Raw genomic sequence first — 17,847 nt, 5'->3', positions numbered from 1 at the left:
TGATGCAGAGAATTCCACAGATTCACACCTTTCTGGGTGAATAGGTTTTTCATCATCTCTGTTCTAAATGGCCTACCCCTTATTCTTAAACTGTGGCCCCTGGTTCTGGATTCTCCCAACATCGGGAACATGTTTCCTGCCTCTAGCATGTCCAATCCCTTAATAATCTTATATGTTTCAATAAGATCTCCTCTCATCCTTCTAAGTTCCAGAGTATACAAACTCAGCCGCTCCATTCTATCAACATATGACAGTCCCGCCATCCCGGGAATTGACCTTTGTGAACCTATGCTGCAATCCCTCAATTGCAAGAATTTCCTTCCTCAAATTTGGAGACCAAAATTGCACACAATACTCCAGGTGTTGTCTCACTAGGGCCCTGTACAACTGCAGAAGGACCTCTTTGTTCCTATACTCAACTCCTCCAGTTATGAAGGCCAACATGCCATTAGCTTTCTTCACTGCCTGCTGTACCTGCATGCTTACTTTCATTGACTGATGAACAAGGACCCCCAGATCCCGTTGTACTTCCCCTTTTCCTAACATGACACCATTCAGATAATAATCTTCCTTCCTCTTTTTGCCACCAAAGTGGATAACGTCACATTTATCCACATTAAACTGCATCTGCCATGCACCCATCCTGTCCAGGTCACCCTGCATCTTCATAGCATCCTTCTCACAGTTCACACTGCCACCCAACTTTATGTCATCTGCAAATTTGCTAATGTTACTTTTAAATTCTTCATCTAAATCATTGATGTATATTGTAAATAGCTGTGGTCCCAGCACCGAGCCTTGCGGTACCCCACTAGTCACTGCCTGCCATTCTGAAAGGGACTCGTTAATACCTACTCTTTGTTTCCTGTCTGCCAACCACTTCTCTATCCATGTCAGCACTCTACCCTCATACCATGTGCCCTAATTCTGCCCACTAATCTCCTATGTGGGACCTAATCAAAAGTTTTCTGAAAGTCCAGGTACACTGGCTCTCCCTTGTCCATTTTCCTAGTTACATCCTCAAAAAATTCCAGAAGACTAGTCAAACATGATTTCCCCTTTGTAAATCCATGCTGACTCGTGTGCTCACAACTTTCTATTGAGTATAATTGATCGATATAAAATTGTCAGCAAAGCAAAGGCAATTCCTGAAATATTAAGTAGGTGGGCAAGGCTATATTCCAGTAGAAGCATGCATGAAATTAGCACTGATTTTATTTTCAGTGTTTGTATTGAAAGATTATGTTTATGATTTGCCTGTGGACTTGAGTGCAAATTGAAATAATTACTTTGACAGTGTGTGTATATTAATCTTATAATATTTTAAATATAATTATCCATAGTTATGGATAAAGACAGGGCGGGCCTGCGAGTTAAAATTCTAAATTGGGGTAAGACCAACTTTGATGGTATTAGACAGGAACTCGCTGAAGTTGATTAGAGCAGGTTTTTTGCAGGAATAGGAACATCCGGAAAGTGGGATGCTTTTAAAAGTGTGGTGACAAGAGTTCAGTTAGAGTGAAGGATAAGGCAGGTGACAAGAGAAATTGAGGCTCTGGTCAAGAATAAGAAGGAGGCATGATACAGCTAGAGATAGCCAGGATCAAGTGTATAAGACGTGTTTAAGAAGGAACTGCAGATGCTGGAAAATCGAAGGTACACAAAAAAGCTGGAGAAACTCAGCGGGTGCAGCAGCATCTATGGAGCGAAGGAAATAGGCAACGTTTCGGGCCGAAACCCTTCTTCAGTCTGATGCTGCTGCACCCGCTGAGTTTCTCCAACTTTTTTGTGTACCTAGGATCAAGTGTATCCCTGGAGAACTCCCACATAAAAAATGTCCCTAAAAGCCCTGTCCCACAGTACGAGTTTGTTCCAAGAACACTCCAGAGTTTGCCCTAATTCGAACTCGGAGATTTACGGTAATGGCCACTCGTCGGTACTCTGGGCTCTCGTGGACATTTTTCAACATGTTGAAAAATCTTCACGCATCTTCCCGTGCTTACCTGCAGTTAGCGAGTCTTCCCGAGTACCTGCCGTTAGCGTTACGAGCCGCTAAGGGATGTCCCCGAGCTCCGACGTACCCGCTACGTTCATTCTCCATGCTTACCACAAGTTAGATTTTTTTTAAACTCGGGAGAGCTCTTGGAATGAACTCGTACTGTGGGACAGGGCTTTAATCCACCTATCTAAATGCATGTATATCTTATCCCTCAGAACACTAAACTGACCTTGAAACCTTGTTTCAGGAACTGAGGATCACACAAAAGAAATAAATCAGTAGGGCAAAAAGGGGACAGGAGATAGCTCTCAAATCAAGTCAAGTCAAGTCACTTTTATTTCTATAGCACATTTAAAAAACAACTCTTGTTGACCAAAGTGCTTTACATTGGTGGAGGTACTAATGTTATACAACATTGATTCATAGATTAAGTACATACATAAATACATACATATAACCCTCCCTCAGAGGACGTCAACAAAGGCTTGAGAGTAAAGATGAGTTTTAAGTCTCCACTTAAAAGAGTCAATGGAGGGGGCAGTTCTGATGGGAAAGGGGATGCTGTTCCACAGTCTAAGAGCTGCAACCGCAAAGGCGCAGTCGCCCCTGAGCTTATGCCTAGACCACGGGATGTTCAGTAACCCCAAGTCGGCCGATCTGAGGGACCTGGAGGTGGTGTGGTGGGTAAGCAGACTTTTAATGTAGGTGGGTGCAAGCCCGTTTAGGGCTTTGTAAACATAAAGAAGGATCTTGAAATTTATTCGGAACCGCACAGGGAGCCAGTGGAGAGAGGCCAGGATCGGGGTGATGTGGTCCCTTTTTCGGGTGCCCGTCAGGAATCTCGCTGCGGCGTTTTGGACCAGTTGCAGGCGGGACAGGGAAGATTGGCTGATGCCAGTGTAAAGGGAGTTTCAGAAATCGAGGCGGTAGGAGATAAATGTGTGGATGATCTTTTCGAGGTCATCAAAGTGGAGGAATTGTTTCATTTTAGCTAACGTCCAAAGCTGAAAGAAGCTAGCTTTTACCACGGCATTGACTTATTTGTCAAATTTCAATGCTGAGTCAAATATCACGCCAAGGTTTTTGATGTGAGGTTTGAGAAATGGGGTAAGGCTTCCAAGGCTGCCTGCTATTATTTTGATTGAGTCCGAGGGGCCGAGAAGGATGACCTCAGACTTACCCTCATTTAGTTGGAGGAAGTTCTGGGCCATCCAACACTTTATATCCTCGAGGCAGTGGATAAGGTTAAATACATTTGATTGGTTTTTGGGCTTCAGGGGGAGATAGAGTTGTGTATCATCTGTATAGCAATGGAAGGAAATGCTGTGCCTTTGAATGACTTGGCCTAAAGGGGAGCATATACAGGGAGATGAGAATGGGGCCAAGGATGGAACCTTGTGGAATCCCACAGCAGAGGCTAGCTGGGGAGGAGAAAGAATTGCCTATGTTAGTAGAGAAACTCCTACCTTTGAGGTTGGAGATGAACCAGCTCAGGGCAGTGCCATCAATACCAACCCCATACCGGAGATGGTCAATTAGGATGTTGTGGTCGACTGTAACAAATGTTGCACTGAGGTCAAGAAGGGGCAGGATTGCACAGTCACCGGAGTCAACGGTGAGCAGTAGGTCATTATGTACCTTCAACAAGGCAGACTCTGTGCTGTGGTGGGCCCTGAAACCTGATTGGAAAGTTTCCAAGATAGTATTTTGGTGAATGTAAGGCATAAGTTGACTTAAAATTACCTTTTCAAGGGCTTTTGAAAGGAAAGGCAGTTTTGAAATAGGTCTGTAGTTGCTTGGCAAGGTGGGGTCGAGGTTAGGCTTTTTCAGGAGGGGCTGGACCACCGCATGCTTGACGCAGGTAGGAACAGTGCCAGTGGCCAGAGAACTGTTGAAGATGGCGAGGATGCTGGGACCAGCTGTTGTAATGACATCCTTCAGAAGGGCAGAGGGGACAACGTCGAGGGGGCAGGTAGTAGGTTTCATGGTGGTGACCAGTTTTACAAGGGAGGGTAGAGTAACGGGTTGGAAACAGTGTAATTTTGAAGAACAGACCAATGAGACAGCCAGGTCACAGATGGGAGGGGAATATTCGTTCTGATGTTCTTAACTTTGCTGGTGAAAAATATAGTAAATTCCTCGCACTTAGCAGGGGACCCAGTTAAGCTGGTGCTGGGGGCAGGACATATGATAGAGGTGATGGTACTAAAAAGAACCTTGGAGTTATGAGCGTTTTTGGAAACAAGGGCGGAAAAGTATTTTGTTCCTACAGATTTTACTGCTTGATGGTATTTGTGAAGATTGTTTTTCAGGAGTTCAAAGGAAATTTGAAGCAACAGATTTGTACTTCCTTTCAGGGTGAGCTAGCTGAATGGATAGACAATTGATTCCTTGAAAGGAAGCATAGTGATAGTGGTACACAAAAATGCTGGAGAAACTCAGCGGGTGCAGCAGCATCTATGGAGCAAAGGAAATAAGCGACATTTCGGGCCGAAATCCTTCTTCAGACTGATGGGGGGGTGGGGGGGAGAAGGAAGGAAAAAGGGAGGAGGAGGAGCCCGAGGGCGGGGAGATGGGAGGAGACAGCTCGAGGGTTAAGGAAGGGGAGGAGACAGCAAGGGCTAGCAAAACTGGGAGAATTCAATGTTCATGCCATCCGGACGCAAGCAACCCAGGCGGAATATGAGGTGCTGTTCCTCCAATTTCCAGTGTTGCTCACTCTGGCAATGGAGGAGACCCAGGACAGAGAGGTCGGATTGGGAATGGGAGGGGGAGTTGAAGTGCTGAGCCACCGGGAGGTCAGGTAGGTTATTGCGGACTGAGCGGAGGTGTTCGGCGAAACGATCGCCCAACCTCCGCGTAGTCTCCCCGATGTAAATCAGCTGACATCTAGAGCAGCGGATGCAGTAGATGAGGTTGGAGGAGATACAGGTGAACCTTTGTCGCACCTGGAACGACTGCTTGGGTCCTTGAATGGAGTCGAGGGGGGAGGTGAAGGGACAGGTGATGCATTTCTTGCGGTTGCAACAGAAAGTGCCCGGGGAGGGGGTGGTACGGGAGGGAAGGGAAGAATTGACAAGGGAGTTGCGGAGGGAGCGGTCTTTGCGGAAGGCAGACATAGGGGGAGATGGGAAGATGTGGCGAGTGGTGGGGTCACGTTGGAGGTGGCGGAAATGGCGGAGGATTATTTGTTGTATTTGCCGGCTGGTGGGGTGGAAGGTGAGGACTTGGGGGACTCTGCCCTTGTTGTGAGTGCGGGGATGGGGAGAGAGAGCAGTGTTGCGGGGTATGGATGAGACCCTGGTGTGAGCCTCATCTATGGTGGCGGAGGGGAATCCCCATTTCCTGAAGAACGAGGACATTTCCGATGCCCTAGTAGATGGTCTTAAGGGGTTGGACAGGCTAGATGCAGGAAGATTGCTCCCGATGTTGGGGAAGTCCAGGACAAGGGGTCACAGCTTAAGGATAAGGGGGAAATCCTTTAAAACCGAGATGAGAAGAACTTTTTTCACACAGAGAGTGGTGAATCTATGGAACTCCCTGCCACAGAGGGTAGTCGAGGCCAGTTCATTGGCTATATTTAAGAGGGAGTTAGATGTGGCCCTTGTGGCTAAGGGGATCAGAGGGTATGGAGAGAAGGCAGGTACGGGATACTGAGTTGGATGATCAGCCATGATCATATTGAATGGCGGTGCAGGCTCGAAGGGCCGAATGGCCTACTCCTGCGCCTAATTTCTATGTTTCTATGTTTCTATGGTTGTTGTTTTGATTGGAGGCTTGTGACAAATGGTGTACCCCTAATAGGACCATTGCCGTTCATGACTCATATCAACGATTTGGATGAGAACGCACAGAGTATGATTAGTAATGTTGCAGCTGACATGGTAGTATTGTAGATAGCGAAGATGGTTACCAAATATTACAGGAGGATCTTTATCAGTTGGACAAGTGGGCAGAGGAAAGATTAATGGTGTTTAATGGAGATAAATGTGAGGTGTTGCATATTGGGAAGTCTCACCATCACAGTAAATGGCAGGGCTTCCAGGAGTGTTGTAGTGTAGAACGATCTAGGAGTGCAGGCACATAGTTGCTTGAAAGTGGCATCATAGATAGATAAGGTGGTCAAGAAGTCTTTCGGCACATTGGCCTTCATCAGTTAGCTTATTGAGTATAAATTGAGATGTTATGTACAGCTGTACATGGTGCTGGTGAGGTCACAGTTGGAATTGTGTGCCCTTTTGTTCTCATTGCTATAGGAATAATGTTGTTAAGCTGGAAAGGGTGCAGAGAAGATTTACGAGGATGCTGCCAGTACTTGAGAGCCTGAGATGGAAGGAGAGGTTGGGCAGGCTAGGACTGTATTCATTGGAGCACAGAAGGATGAGAGGTGATATTATAGATGTGTATAAGATCATGAGGGGAATAGACAAGGTGGATGCACAGTTGTTTACCCAGAGTGTGTTATTGTCATATGTACAAGACAGAACAATAACATTCTGATCACTGAAGAAGGATCTCGACCCGAAACGTCACCCATTCCTTCTCTCCAGAAATGCTGCCTGTCCCACTGAGTTACTCCAGCACCCAAGTCTATGTAGTTCAGAGCTTATTTGGAAGTTGTACTGGACATGAGTTTAAGGTGAGGGGGGAAAGATTTAATAGGAATCTGAGGGGCAACTTTTTCTACACAAAGGGTGGTGATATATGAAATGAGCTGCTGGAGAAGATAGTTGAGGCAGAAACATTGCAAATAAACATTGTGTAGAATTAAAAGGTGTTGGTAATGTTAAACCCGATTGACAGCTTAGTTAGGTTATCCTCAGACTAACATGAAGATTTCTAAACATGTTAATGAAATTGATTCCTGTACCATTAAGCTACCAGGAAAATGGAACAAGATGGGGGATTTGTCCATGGAAAAGAAATGACTGATTTGATAGATCATAAAGATTACAGAACAGTGTGATGGGATTAGAAAAGATATATCCACACAGATGAGACTAGATCTTCTGCCGACGACTACGATAGTCATCGATGTGCGGCTTTTGGTGATTTATTTACCATTGTTCAGGTCAGTTAGCATTCGCTGTTCACTGTTCCACTATAATTGTTGTGATGAGGAATGCATTATCTGAAAAAGTTGTAGAAACAGATTAATCGGTAACTTTAAAGAATTGCACACAAAGTTGAAATTATAAATCAATTTCAAGGCAATGAGGAAGTAGCAGGGGAGTGGAATAAATTGAATAGCTCCTGCACGACAGTCACATAGAGTTGAAAGAGTCTGTGCTCTGTAACAAATAGAGCATTTCTAATTCTCTTCCTTCGGCAAAAAGCAGATGAAAGGAAAATAAAATTGGGAACAGAACAAAAGAGATCAAATTCTCAGCTTCCGTTTCTTTGGATTGGAGATAACTGTTTAAATTACTCCTATTATCAATCTAGGAAATCTCTTATTTCATTTATTATTTGGGACCAGACAAGTACCCAGTTTTGTGTTCTTATACTGGTTCATCTGTAACTGTTCTATTCATTTGCTTAGTTTGTTGGACGAATACAAGAGAGTTTATAGCATCAATTTGACCTGGATACACAAGAGTAAGTTTCTAACTTCCTGGGCTATGCAATCCCTTTGTGCCGTTTTTAACGTATTTTCTGTTTGTCACAATTCAATTCAAATTAACATCCTTTAGTTCGATAGGTCAACAAAAGTAGACCTCAGGTTAGCTTGATGAATACTGTATTTCTACTCTCTATTGCAGGCCGGTAAGGTACAATTTGGCTATGTTTATGGAATCAGTGTCTTTGGGTGTCTGGCAATATACACACTGCTGAACCTGATGAGTTGCACAGAGGTCTCGATTGGCTGCGTGGCCAGCGTCCTGGGATACTGTCTCCTGCCAATGGTCATTCTCGCTGGCATTGCCGTTCTCTTTTCACTCCAGTAAGTATGTCAAGGTAGAAGTTGTGGATATATATCTGAGACTAATTAAGGTAAAGCTGTTATAAAATGTTATTGATCTAGAAATCAAAAGCCATGGTGGTGACATTATCCTGCAGTGGCCCTAGGTGGTGCTTCTAACTGTTCTGTGCAACTTGTAAACTTATTGCGTAAAGGAAAGGTAGAAAATATGCAAAAGATGGACACAATAAGCTGGAATAACTCAGTGCGACAGGCAGCATCTCTGGAGAGAAGGAATGGGCGACGTTTCGGGTTGAGATCCCTCTTCGGACTGAATAGAAAATATTCAATGCAGGTGACACAAATCCACCGGGTGGCGCCAGCAATGGATGCCTCGCCAACAGTCTGTCTGTCCCTTCCTTCTTTGTGTCTTTTTTGTATGTGTTAAATGTATGTTTTAGTGTTCTTTAACTTGCTCTGTGGGGGAGGTGTGGGGGGGAGTTGGGAGAAACATCTTCGAATCACTTACCTCGACGGAGATATGATTCTTTTCCATATCGTATCTCCGTCCGCACTGCAGCCTAACATCGTGGAGTTGGCGGCCTTTGCTGGAGATCGACCGGGAGCTCCACCGTGGGAGCCTGCGGACTTACCATCACGGAGTTCGCGATCCCTGTCGGGGGTCATCTATGGGGCCCCAACCGTGGGAGCCTGTGAGACTTTAAGATCGTGCAGCCCGCGGTCTCTGGTAGAGACCGACATCGGGGACTCCAAGCCTGCAGGAGTTTCGACTGCTCGGGCACGCAAGTTTCGATCGCCCCGACGCGGGAGTTTTGATTGCCCCGACTGCGGATGGTTCGACTGCCCTGACGGCGGAATAAAGAGGAAGGAGATTGGATTTTATTGCCTTCCATCACAGTAAGGAACGTAGGGAATCCGCTGTGGTGGATGTTTATGTTAACTTTTGTGTAGTTGTGTGTCTTGTTGCTTTTTAGAGTATAGCTTAATGATAATCTGAATTTCACTGTGCCTTAATTGGTACATGTGATGATAAATTGACTTTGAAACCTTGAAAGAAATTCAGTTGTACTTTTCAAGGTTTCCCTTTTATAGATTAAAAAGGGAATGTGTGAATATCAGAACATACTTAGAGTGTATTATGTCTTTGGATCTTGGTCAGAATTAAGAGAATCTGTTTGGGAGGGCAGTGAATGAAAAGTTTTCTTTGTTTGGCATGAATGTTATTAGTCCGAAGAAGGGTTCCATCCTGAAATGTCACATATTCCCTTTCTCCAGAGATGCTGCCTGACCTGCTGAGTTATTCTGGCATTTTGTGTCTACCTTTGGTATAAAACAGCATCTGCAGTTCCTTCCTACACATGAAAACTGTTTGTCACTTAACTAAGGTGGGCCTTACAATTTGCATAATTTGGTCTTGATCTTGAGGGACTGTATGATCTACTCCCAACGTTATTACAAATGTTTTTTTTGATATCAAATTAACTTAACAATGAAGGTTGCAGCCTGGGATCCCATTACTCATCATTTTGCACAATGTTTCTGTTAAAAATGAATGCTGCTTCAAGTGTTGAAAACTATTCAGGACTTTTGACACCTTTGCTGGTTTACATAAGAGAGTAAGCAGTTTACATCGGAGTCAAGATAAAGCGGTCAGATATCTCCCTTCCCGCATACATAATATAGTTTGTATAGTCTGTGCTATTGAAAATTAAACTTGCCCTGGTCTGTTGTAGAGTTGGCCTATTTTGTACTTCAGGTAATGGATCTGAAAATACTTGATTGCTTCTCACAGTGGAATGTGTTGCATACTGTGTTCAATCGTCAAGAGAACTCCTACTGAATACATTCCGTTTTATTTTATTACTTTTTTTTTGTATATTTATCATCAAGATAGCAGGGTGAGAAACCAAGTTTTCCGACAAAGTCTCGGCCAGGTTTCCTTCATAGTATAAATTAAGCTAATCTTGTTAGAAACATAGAAAATAGGTGCAGGAGTAGGCCATTTGGCCCATCGAGCCAGCATCGCCATTCAATATGATCATGGCTGATCATCCAAAATCCGTACCTCATTCCGGCTTTTTCTCCATATCCCTTGATTCCCTTAGCCCTAAGAGCTAAATCTAACTCTCTCTTGAAAACATCATGTAATGGCACTTCTCTGAATGCTATAGAATTATTTATTTCTCTAAACATAACCTAACAAAACATAAGATAAGTCCATCAATGAGCCAATGTGCTGAGAAAAAAATGTGAGAAAAAATGAATGAGATTTGTTGCTGCATGTTTGAAAGTGATATGAGCATTGCTCCCTGTAGGTGCTAAAGAAGAATTAAGTATTCTACTTTGAAACTATCTTGTGGTCTTTAGTGCACCGTCATGCTAATTACATAGCTCATTACTCAGAGAATAGCAGTAAAATGTGGCAGTCTTTTGAAGTCTAATGAAGCAGAAAAGAACTTGCACTTACATTGTAGAAACATGGAACTGCAGATGCTGGCTTACACAAATGGACACTAAATGCTGGAATACCTCAGTGGGTCAGGCAGCATCTCTGGAGAACATGGATAGGTGAACTTTCGGGTCGGGAACCTTCAGACATTGTCGTGGGGTGGGGGAGGGGAACTCAGTCTGAAGAAGGGTCCCAACCAGAAACGCCACCTATCCATGCTCTCCATAGATGCTCCTTGACCTGCTGAGTTACTGCAGCACTTTGTGTCCTTTGGTATTTAATTTGTCTCTTCTTTTGTCCGCATACTGAGGTGTGCAAATGAAAATAATAGAGCTCTCTTGGTTTAATACCAGTACATTTAGTGATTTTGAGGAACCACAGAAGCATATACTAGCATCACATGAGACCATTCGGCCCACGGTGTGCTGGAGTAACCCACAACCAATCTTACTGACCATCTCTATGTCTTGTATTTTTCAGTTTTCTCTGTGGTAACGTTTTCAATGCTCCCAACGACCAGTTAGCTGGAAAGTAATTTCTCATAATTTTTCTTGTCATTCTCCCTGTTCCAATTTTAAATCAATGACTCCTCATTTCTGTGCTCCTACCAGAAGATATAAGATATGCTGCAATTTATCCTGATCCATTTGAAAAAAACGTAAGGCAGTAATATCTTCCTTCAGCCTTGTGTACTTCAGCGGAGACCACCGCAATATATACATTATCTCTATGTAGCTGTAAATTTCCAATGTGGACATCACCTCAGTGAATATACACCATTTACTTGTGGGGAGATGGGGGGGTGTAGAATCCATACTATTCACTTGGAGGTGTCGAGGGGGGTGGGGGAGAGAGGGAATCAAGGAAAGTTTAGACAATTTTAACAATGGAATTAGCTTGATGTCAGGTTTCCAGTGACTGAACTACAGTGGCTAAAGAACCCCCCCCACCCCCGTCCTAGGACATGACGATGAACTGTGTATAATTCCCCAGGCTTCTCGGATGTTCAATTATGCCATTACTGTGCAAGGTCTGGCAGGCTTTTCCTGCAAAGCTTATTTTTACATTCCAGCTTTAACATATTTCATTATTCAAGTTACTTCCCATGCATACACGAGGAATAGCTTCAATCCAGTAATGACTTGGAAATGTTACAGCCTAACCATCATATACTCCAGATCTTTCCAAACGAGTGAAAATCTTCACCGTGAGGCCACATGGTTAAAATATCTTTAAATTTGTATCAAAGAATAATTTTCGCAACAATATTTAGAAAGAAGCTTGCACCACATCTATCAGCCTGTTAGAGAAGCTGCCAGCGTGACTATGTGTATGAGCCATACAGCAGATAATTGATGTACAGTATGTCTCCCATAAATTCATTTGTGTAAGAAAGCACTTTGTTGGTTCAAATTGCTGGCTGTTTTCCAGGATGAGAGAGAGATACTGCGAAAATACTGTCTCGGAATCACAATGCAATATAGATTTTTTAATCTGATTTGGGAAATAAGAGTATTATGTGATGAAGGTAGAATAAGTAAAGTACCTGATACACAATGGTTTGGAAGAATAAGAAGTGGTCACATTTAACACACAAGATCTTATGAAGGAATTGGCAGGGTGGAAGATAAGAGACTGTTTTCTCTGGCTGGAAAATACGAACAAAGGTACATTGTCCTGGGATTAGGGTTTGGTCGTTTAGTTTAGTTTGTGGAAGGACATTCTTGCTATTGAGGGAGTGCAGCGTAGGTTTACAAGGTTAATTCCCAGGATGGCGGGACTGTCATATGCTGAGAGAATGGAGCGGCTGGGCTTGTATACTCTGGAATTTAGAAGGATGAGAGAGATATATAAGATTATTAAGGGTTTGGACACGCTAGAGGTAGGAAACATGTACCTGATTTTGGGGGAGTCCAGAACCAGGGGCCACAGTTTAAGAATAAGGGGTAAGCCATTTAGAACGGAGATGTGGAAACACTTTTTCACACAGAGAATTGTGAGTCTGTGGAATTCTCTGCCTCAGAGGGCGATGGAGGCTGGTTCTCTGGATACTTTCAAGAGAGAGCTAAATAGGGCTCTTGAAGATAGCGGAGTCAGGAGATATGGGGAGAAGGCAGGAACGGGATACTGATTGGGGTTGATCAGCCATGATCACATTGAATGGCGATGCTGGCTCGAAGGGCCGAATGGGCTACGCCTGCACTTATTGTCTATTGTCTAACAACCATCAGTCTATTGAACACAATAAACTCCAACTAAACTTCAAACTACGAACTTTCTGGGCTGCAGTAAAGATTTTTGAACTTTTTGTTTGCTGTTTATTATATTAGCTATTGCGTACTGTGCTTACAAACCTGTTGTGCTGCTGTTGCAAGTAAGAACGTTGTTGTTCCATTCAGGTACATATGACAAAAAAACACGAGTTGACTCCTCGAATAATATCTCGTTTGATCTTGTGCCTCAGGGTCAATTTCTTGCCCACTCACCCATATTCTCCAATTACCTTGTGTGCCTAAAGACTAATGCCTCTGTCCCACTTAGGAAACCTGAAAGGAAACCTCTGGAGACCTTGCGCCCCACCCAAGGTTTCTGTGAGGTTCCCGGAGGTTTTGGTCTCTCTCCCTAATGGTGGAAAGTGGTTTCCGCATAGTTGAGGCTTCTTCTATGTTCCTGCGATTATTTAAAAAAAAACAAAACCGGCCTCGACTAAAAATAGGTTGCCATTTGGTTGAAGCCAGTGGAGTGGGGTTGCTATTTACTTACAGGCAGTCGAAGGCAATCTCCTTCGCTGATCGGCCATTTTGATTGGCTCATTGGAGTTTTCAGCAAAGATCCTATAGGATCTTTGGTTTTCAGGACCTAGAAGATCCACTGGAAGGTAAAATGCCCACTAACTTTATTAAACTTCTTAAAACTGTCTCAACTCCTTCTCCCCCCTTCTCTCCCTCCTTCTCTCCCCCCTTCTCTCCCCCCTTCTCTCTCCCCTTCTCTCCTCCCTCCCGCGCTCTCTAAAGGACTTACCGTGTTCTGTGGCAGGCGTTTACCTTCCTCTTCATCGCGCAGACAGCGCTCCTCAGCTGTCCCTGGCCCCCACCTTCGCGGTGTGTGTGTGTGTGTCTGTGTGTGTGTGTGTGTGTGTGTGTGTGTGTGTGTGTGTGTCTGTGTCTGTGTCTGTGTCTGTGTCTGTGTCTGTCTGTGTCTGTGTCTGTGTCTGTGTCTGTGTCTGTGTCTGTGTCTGTGTGTGTGTGTGTGTGGTCAGTAGCAAAGATCCTGTAGGATCTTTGATCAGTAGATGCAACTCACGCTTCGGTCGAGGCTTTCCAGGCAAGTGACCAAAACCTCTGGCGACTCATGGAAACCTTGGTTGGGGCTCAAGGTAACCAGAGGTTTCCGTTCAGGTTTCCTAAGTGGGACAGGGGCATTTAGCGTTCTTAATCAAAATAATACTCAAGTATGTTTTCTCGGCACTTTGAGGAAAATAATTTAAAAAATGTTCAATTCTCCAAATTAACACAAAATCTCAGATAATTGCTAAAATACATAGTGTAGAAGAAGACCATTTGGTTCATCGTGTCTGTTGTGGGAATGGATGGACATAATTCAACTTCTCTACTTTTGGTCTTGCAAGGTACAGTTCCTGAAGTATCCATAGAGGCCCTTAAAAATGTGGTGACGTTCTGGTTTCATAGTCTTTTTGCCCACTACTCACTTGATGAAATGATTCCTTTGTTATCAACTCTTCAGCTTGCCTTCTACCTACCTATGACATCAAGTTTATGCCCCTTAGTCGTGGGTTCTCAGCAGGGAGTTAAGCCCTTTCCGTTTACTCTTCCTTAACCTCTCATGATTTTGTGACAACCTAAACAAATCTACCCCCAATTTTATTTAAGCCAAAGAAAATAATGTCAGCTTATACAATCTATCCATAACTGTAATTCTCCCATCCTTGCAACATTCCAGTAAATCTCATCTGCACTTTCTCAGTTGCTATCTCATGTAGCACTCTGACCTGACACATACTCAGTACTCTGGAATAGCCTAACTAGTTTAGAGATAGAGCATGGAAACTCTGCCAAACTGCCAACAAATGGAAACCGACCCTTCGGCCACCGAGTCCACACCGATCTGTTCACAATCGTTCTCTCCTAGACTACGGGCAATTTTACCGAAGCCAATTAACCTACAAACCTACACATCTTTGGAATATGGGAGGAAACCAGGGTACCTGGAGAAAACCCACGTGGTCACAGGAAGAATGTACAATCTCTGTAAAGACAGCACCCGCAGTCAGGATAAAATCGCGTCTTTGGCGCTGTATGGCAGCAACTCGATCGCTGCATCACTGTGCCGTCCTTAAGTGTTCCAACATTATCACCTTGCTTTTGTATTCAATGCCTCATCCAATAAAGATAAAGGGCCTGTCCCACTTAGGCAACTTTTTACGAGAATTCAGGAGACTCTGTGCTCGCCACATGTTCGCTGGTGGTCTCTGGTGAGTCTCCTTCATGGTTGCGAGGAGTTCCCACATTCTAAATTAAACTGCACCCAATACTCCAGGTGTGGTCTCAATAGGGCTCTGTACAACTGCAGAAGGACCTCGTTACTACTATACTCCTCTTCAAATGAAGGCCAACATGCCATTCACTCTCTTCACTGCCTTCTGTACCTGCATGCTTACTTTCATTGACAGATGAACAAGGACCCCCAGATCCCGTTGTACTTCCCCTTTTCCCAACTTGACACTATTTAGGTAATAATCTTCCATCCTGTTTTTGCTACCAAAGTGGATAACCTCACATTTATCCACATTAAACTGTATCTGTCATGTACTGTATCTGCCCACTCATCCACCGTCCAATTCACCCTGCATTCTCATAGCATCCTCCTCACAGTTCACACTGCCACCCAGCTTTGTGTCATCTGCAAATTTGCTAATGTTACTTTGAATCCCTTCATCTAAATCATTGATGTATAGTGTAAATAACTGCAGTCCTTACATCGAGCCTTGCGGTACCCCACAAGTCACTGCCTGCCATTCTGAAAGGGACACGTTAATCCCTACTCTTTGTTTCCTATCTGGCAATCAATTTTCTATACATGTCAGCACTCTATCCCCAATACCATGTGCCCTAATTTTGCCTACTAATCTCCTATGTGGGACCTTATCAAATGCTTTCTGAAAGTCCAAGTACACTACATCCACTGGCTCTCCCATGTCCATTTTCCTAGTTACATCCTCAAAAAATTCCAAAAGATTAGTCAAGCTGATTTCCCCTTCATAAATCCATGCTGACTCGGACCGATCCTGTTATTGCTATCCAAATGTGCCTCTATTTCATCTTTTATGATTGACTCCAGCATCTTCCCCACCACTGATGTCAGGCTAACTGGTCTATAATTCCCTGCTTTCTCTCTCCCGCCTTTCTAAAAAAGTGGGATAACATTAGTTACCCTCCAATCCACAGGAACTGATCCTGAATCTATAGAACATTGGAAAATTATCACCAATGCGTCCACGATTTCTGGAGCCATTTCCTTAAGTACGCTGGGATGCAGACCATCAGGCCCTGGGGATTTCTCAGTCTTCAGTCCCATCAGTCTATCCAACATCATTTCCTGCCTAATGTGGATTTCCTTCAGTTACTCCGTCACCCCAGATCCTCTGGCCACTACTATATCAGGAAGATTGTTTGTGTCCTCCTTAGTGAAGACGGATCCAAAGTACCTGTTCAACTCATCTGCCATTTCCTTGTTCCCCATAATAAATTCATCTTTTTCAGTCTTCAAGGGTCCAACTTTGGTCTTTCTGAATTTTTTCCTTTTCACATACCTAAAGAAGCTTTTACTATCCTGCTTTATATTCTTGGTTAGCTTACCTTCGTACCTCATCTTTTCTCCCCATATTGTCTTTTTGGTTATCTTCTGTTGTTCTTTAAACATTACCCAATCCTCTTGCTTCCCGCTCATCTTTGCTGCATTGTACTTCTTCGCTTTAATTTTTATACTGTCCCTGACGTCCCTTGTCAGCCATGGTCACCCCTTTCTCCCCTTGGAATCTTTCTTCCTCCTAGGAATGAACTGATCCTGCACCTTCTGTATTATTCCTAGAAATACCTGCTATTTTTGTTCCACTGTCATCCCTGCTAGTGTATCTTTCCAGTCAACTTTGGCCAGCTCCTCCCTCATGACCCCATAGTTCCCTTTATTCAACTGCAACACTGACACCTCCGATCTACCCTTCTCCCTCTCCAATTGTAGATTAAACCCGACCATGTTACGGTCACTACCACTAATGGCTCATTAACCTCGAGGTCCTTTATCAAATCCGGTTCATTACACAACACTAAATCCAGAATTGCCTTCTTCTTGGTAGGCTCCAATACAAGCTGTTCTAAGAATCCATCATGAAGCCCCTTTCTTGGGGTCCAGTACCAACCTGATTTTCCCAATGTACCTGCATGTTGAAATCTCCCACAACAACCGTAGCATTACATTTCTGACATGCCAATTTTAACTCCTGATTCAACTTGCACCCTATGTCCAGGCTACTGTTGGGAAGAAGTTGTTGCTGAATCTAGATGTTACAGTTTTTAGTTTTCAGACTTCTACAGTATATTGAGTGGTAGAGCACACTTACCACGCTTGATATGGCCTACTGCTTCTACTTACTGTATGTACTTACAATCTCAGAGATGAAAGTGTATTCCGATTTATCCCTGTCAATACTTGAAAAACATTTGCCAAAATATTCAGAATTCTCCATAGTAACTTTAATGGATAGCAGTCAATACTTGCTGCTACTTTCTGAAACCTAGGCTCAGTGTGACTAATCTAATGAATCTCAGAAAGCTTTCCAGTTTATCTGCTGAAGTGGTCAAATTCGTGGCCTAGGACTGCCAATGAAGATCAGTTTCAATGCTGATCAGTTTCAAGTATGTCCTAGTAAATTGCAGAAAGCATGGAGGAAATTAACAGTTTACAAGAAGAAATATATGATTACTCCCCCTCCCACTCCGTATCCGACCTCTCTGTCCTGGGTCTCCTCCATGGCCAGAGCGAGCAACACCGGAAATTGGAGGAACAGCACCTCATATTCCGCTTGGGGAGTCTGCATCCTGGGGGCATGAGCATTGAATTCTCCCAATTTTGTTAGTCCTTGCTGTCTCCTTCCCTTCATCAGCCCTCCTGCTGTCTCCTCCCATCCCCCAGCCTTCGGGCTCCTCCTCCTTTTTCCTTTATTCTCCCCGCACCCCCCACCCCCCATCAGTCTGAAGAAGGGTTTCAGCCCAAAACTTTGCCTATTTCCTTCGCTCCATAGATGCTGCTGCACCCACTGAGTTTCTCCAGCTTTTTTGTGTACCATATGATTACCCTTGTTCTTTCCTTCCACATCATCAGCTTGTTTATTCAATGAATCACTGTTTATCATTTCTGATACTTGCAATGTTGTACCACCACCCAAAACATCCCTCTTTC

The 17,847-nt window shown here is 43.8% G+C and overlaps 1 protein-coding gene across 1 annotated transcript in view; it reads left to right on the top strand.

Annotated features, from left to right (window-relative positions):
• Window positions 1–17,847, top strand: part of yipf7 (Yip1 domain family member 7) — a 55,962-nt gene that overhangs the window by 27,316 nt on the left and 10,799 nt on the right. The window contains exon 5 of the mRNA XM_033027949.1: window positions 7,762–7,943. Within this exon, the coding sequence (XP_032883840.1) occupies window positions 7,762–7,943 (182 nt within the window). The remainder of the gene's footprint in view (window positions 1–7,761; window positions 7,944–17,847) is intronic.

This window comes from Amblyraja radiata, chromosome 1 (genome assembly GCF_010909765.2).
Source record: "Amblyraja radiata isolate CabotCenter1 chromosome 1, sAmbRad1.1.pri, whole genome shotgun sequence".
NCBI lineage: Eukaryota > Metazoa > Chordata > Chondrichthyes > Rajiformes > Rajidae > Amblyraja > Amblyraja radiata.
The sequence above is the reverse complement of the archived record's forward strand: the minus strand, read 5'-3'. Positions and strand labels throughout refer to the sequence as shown.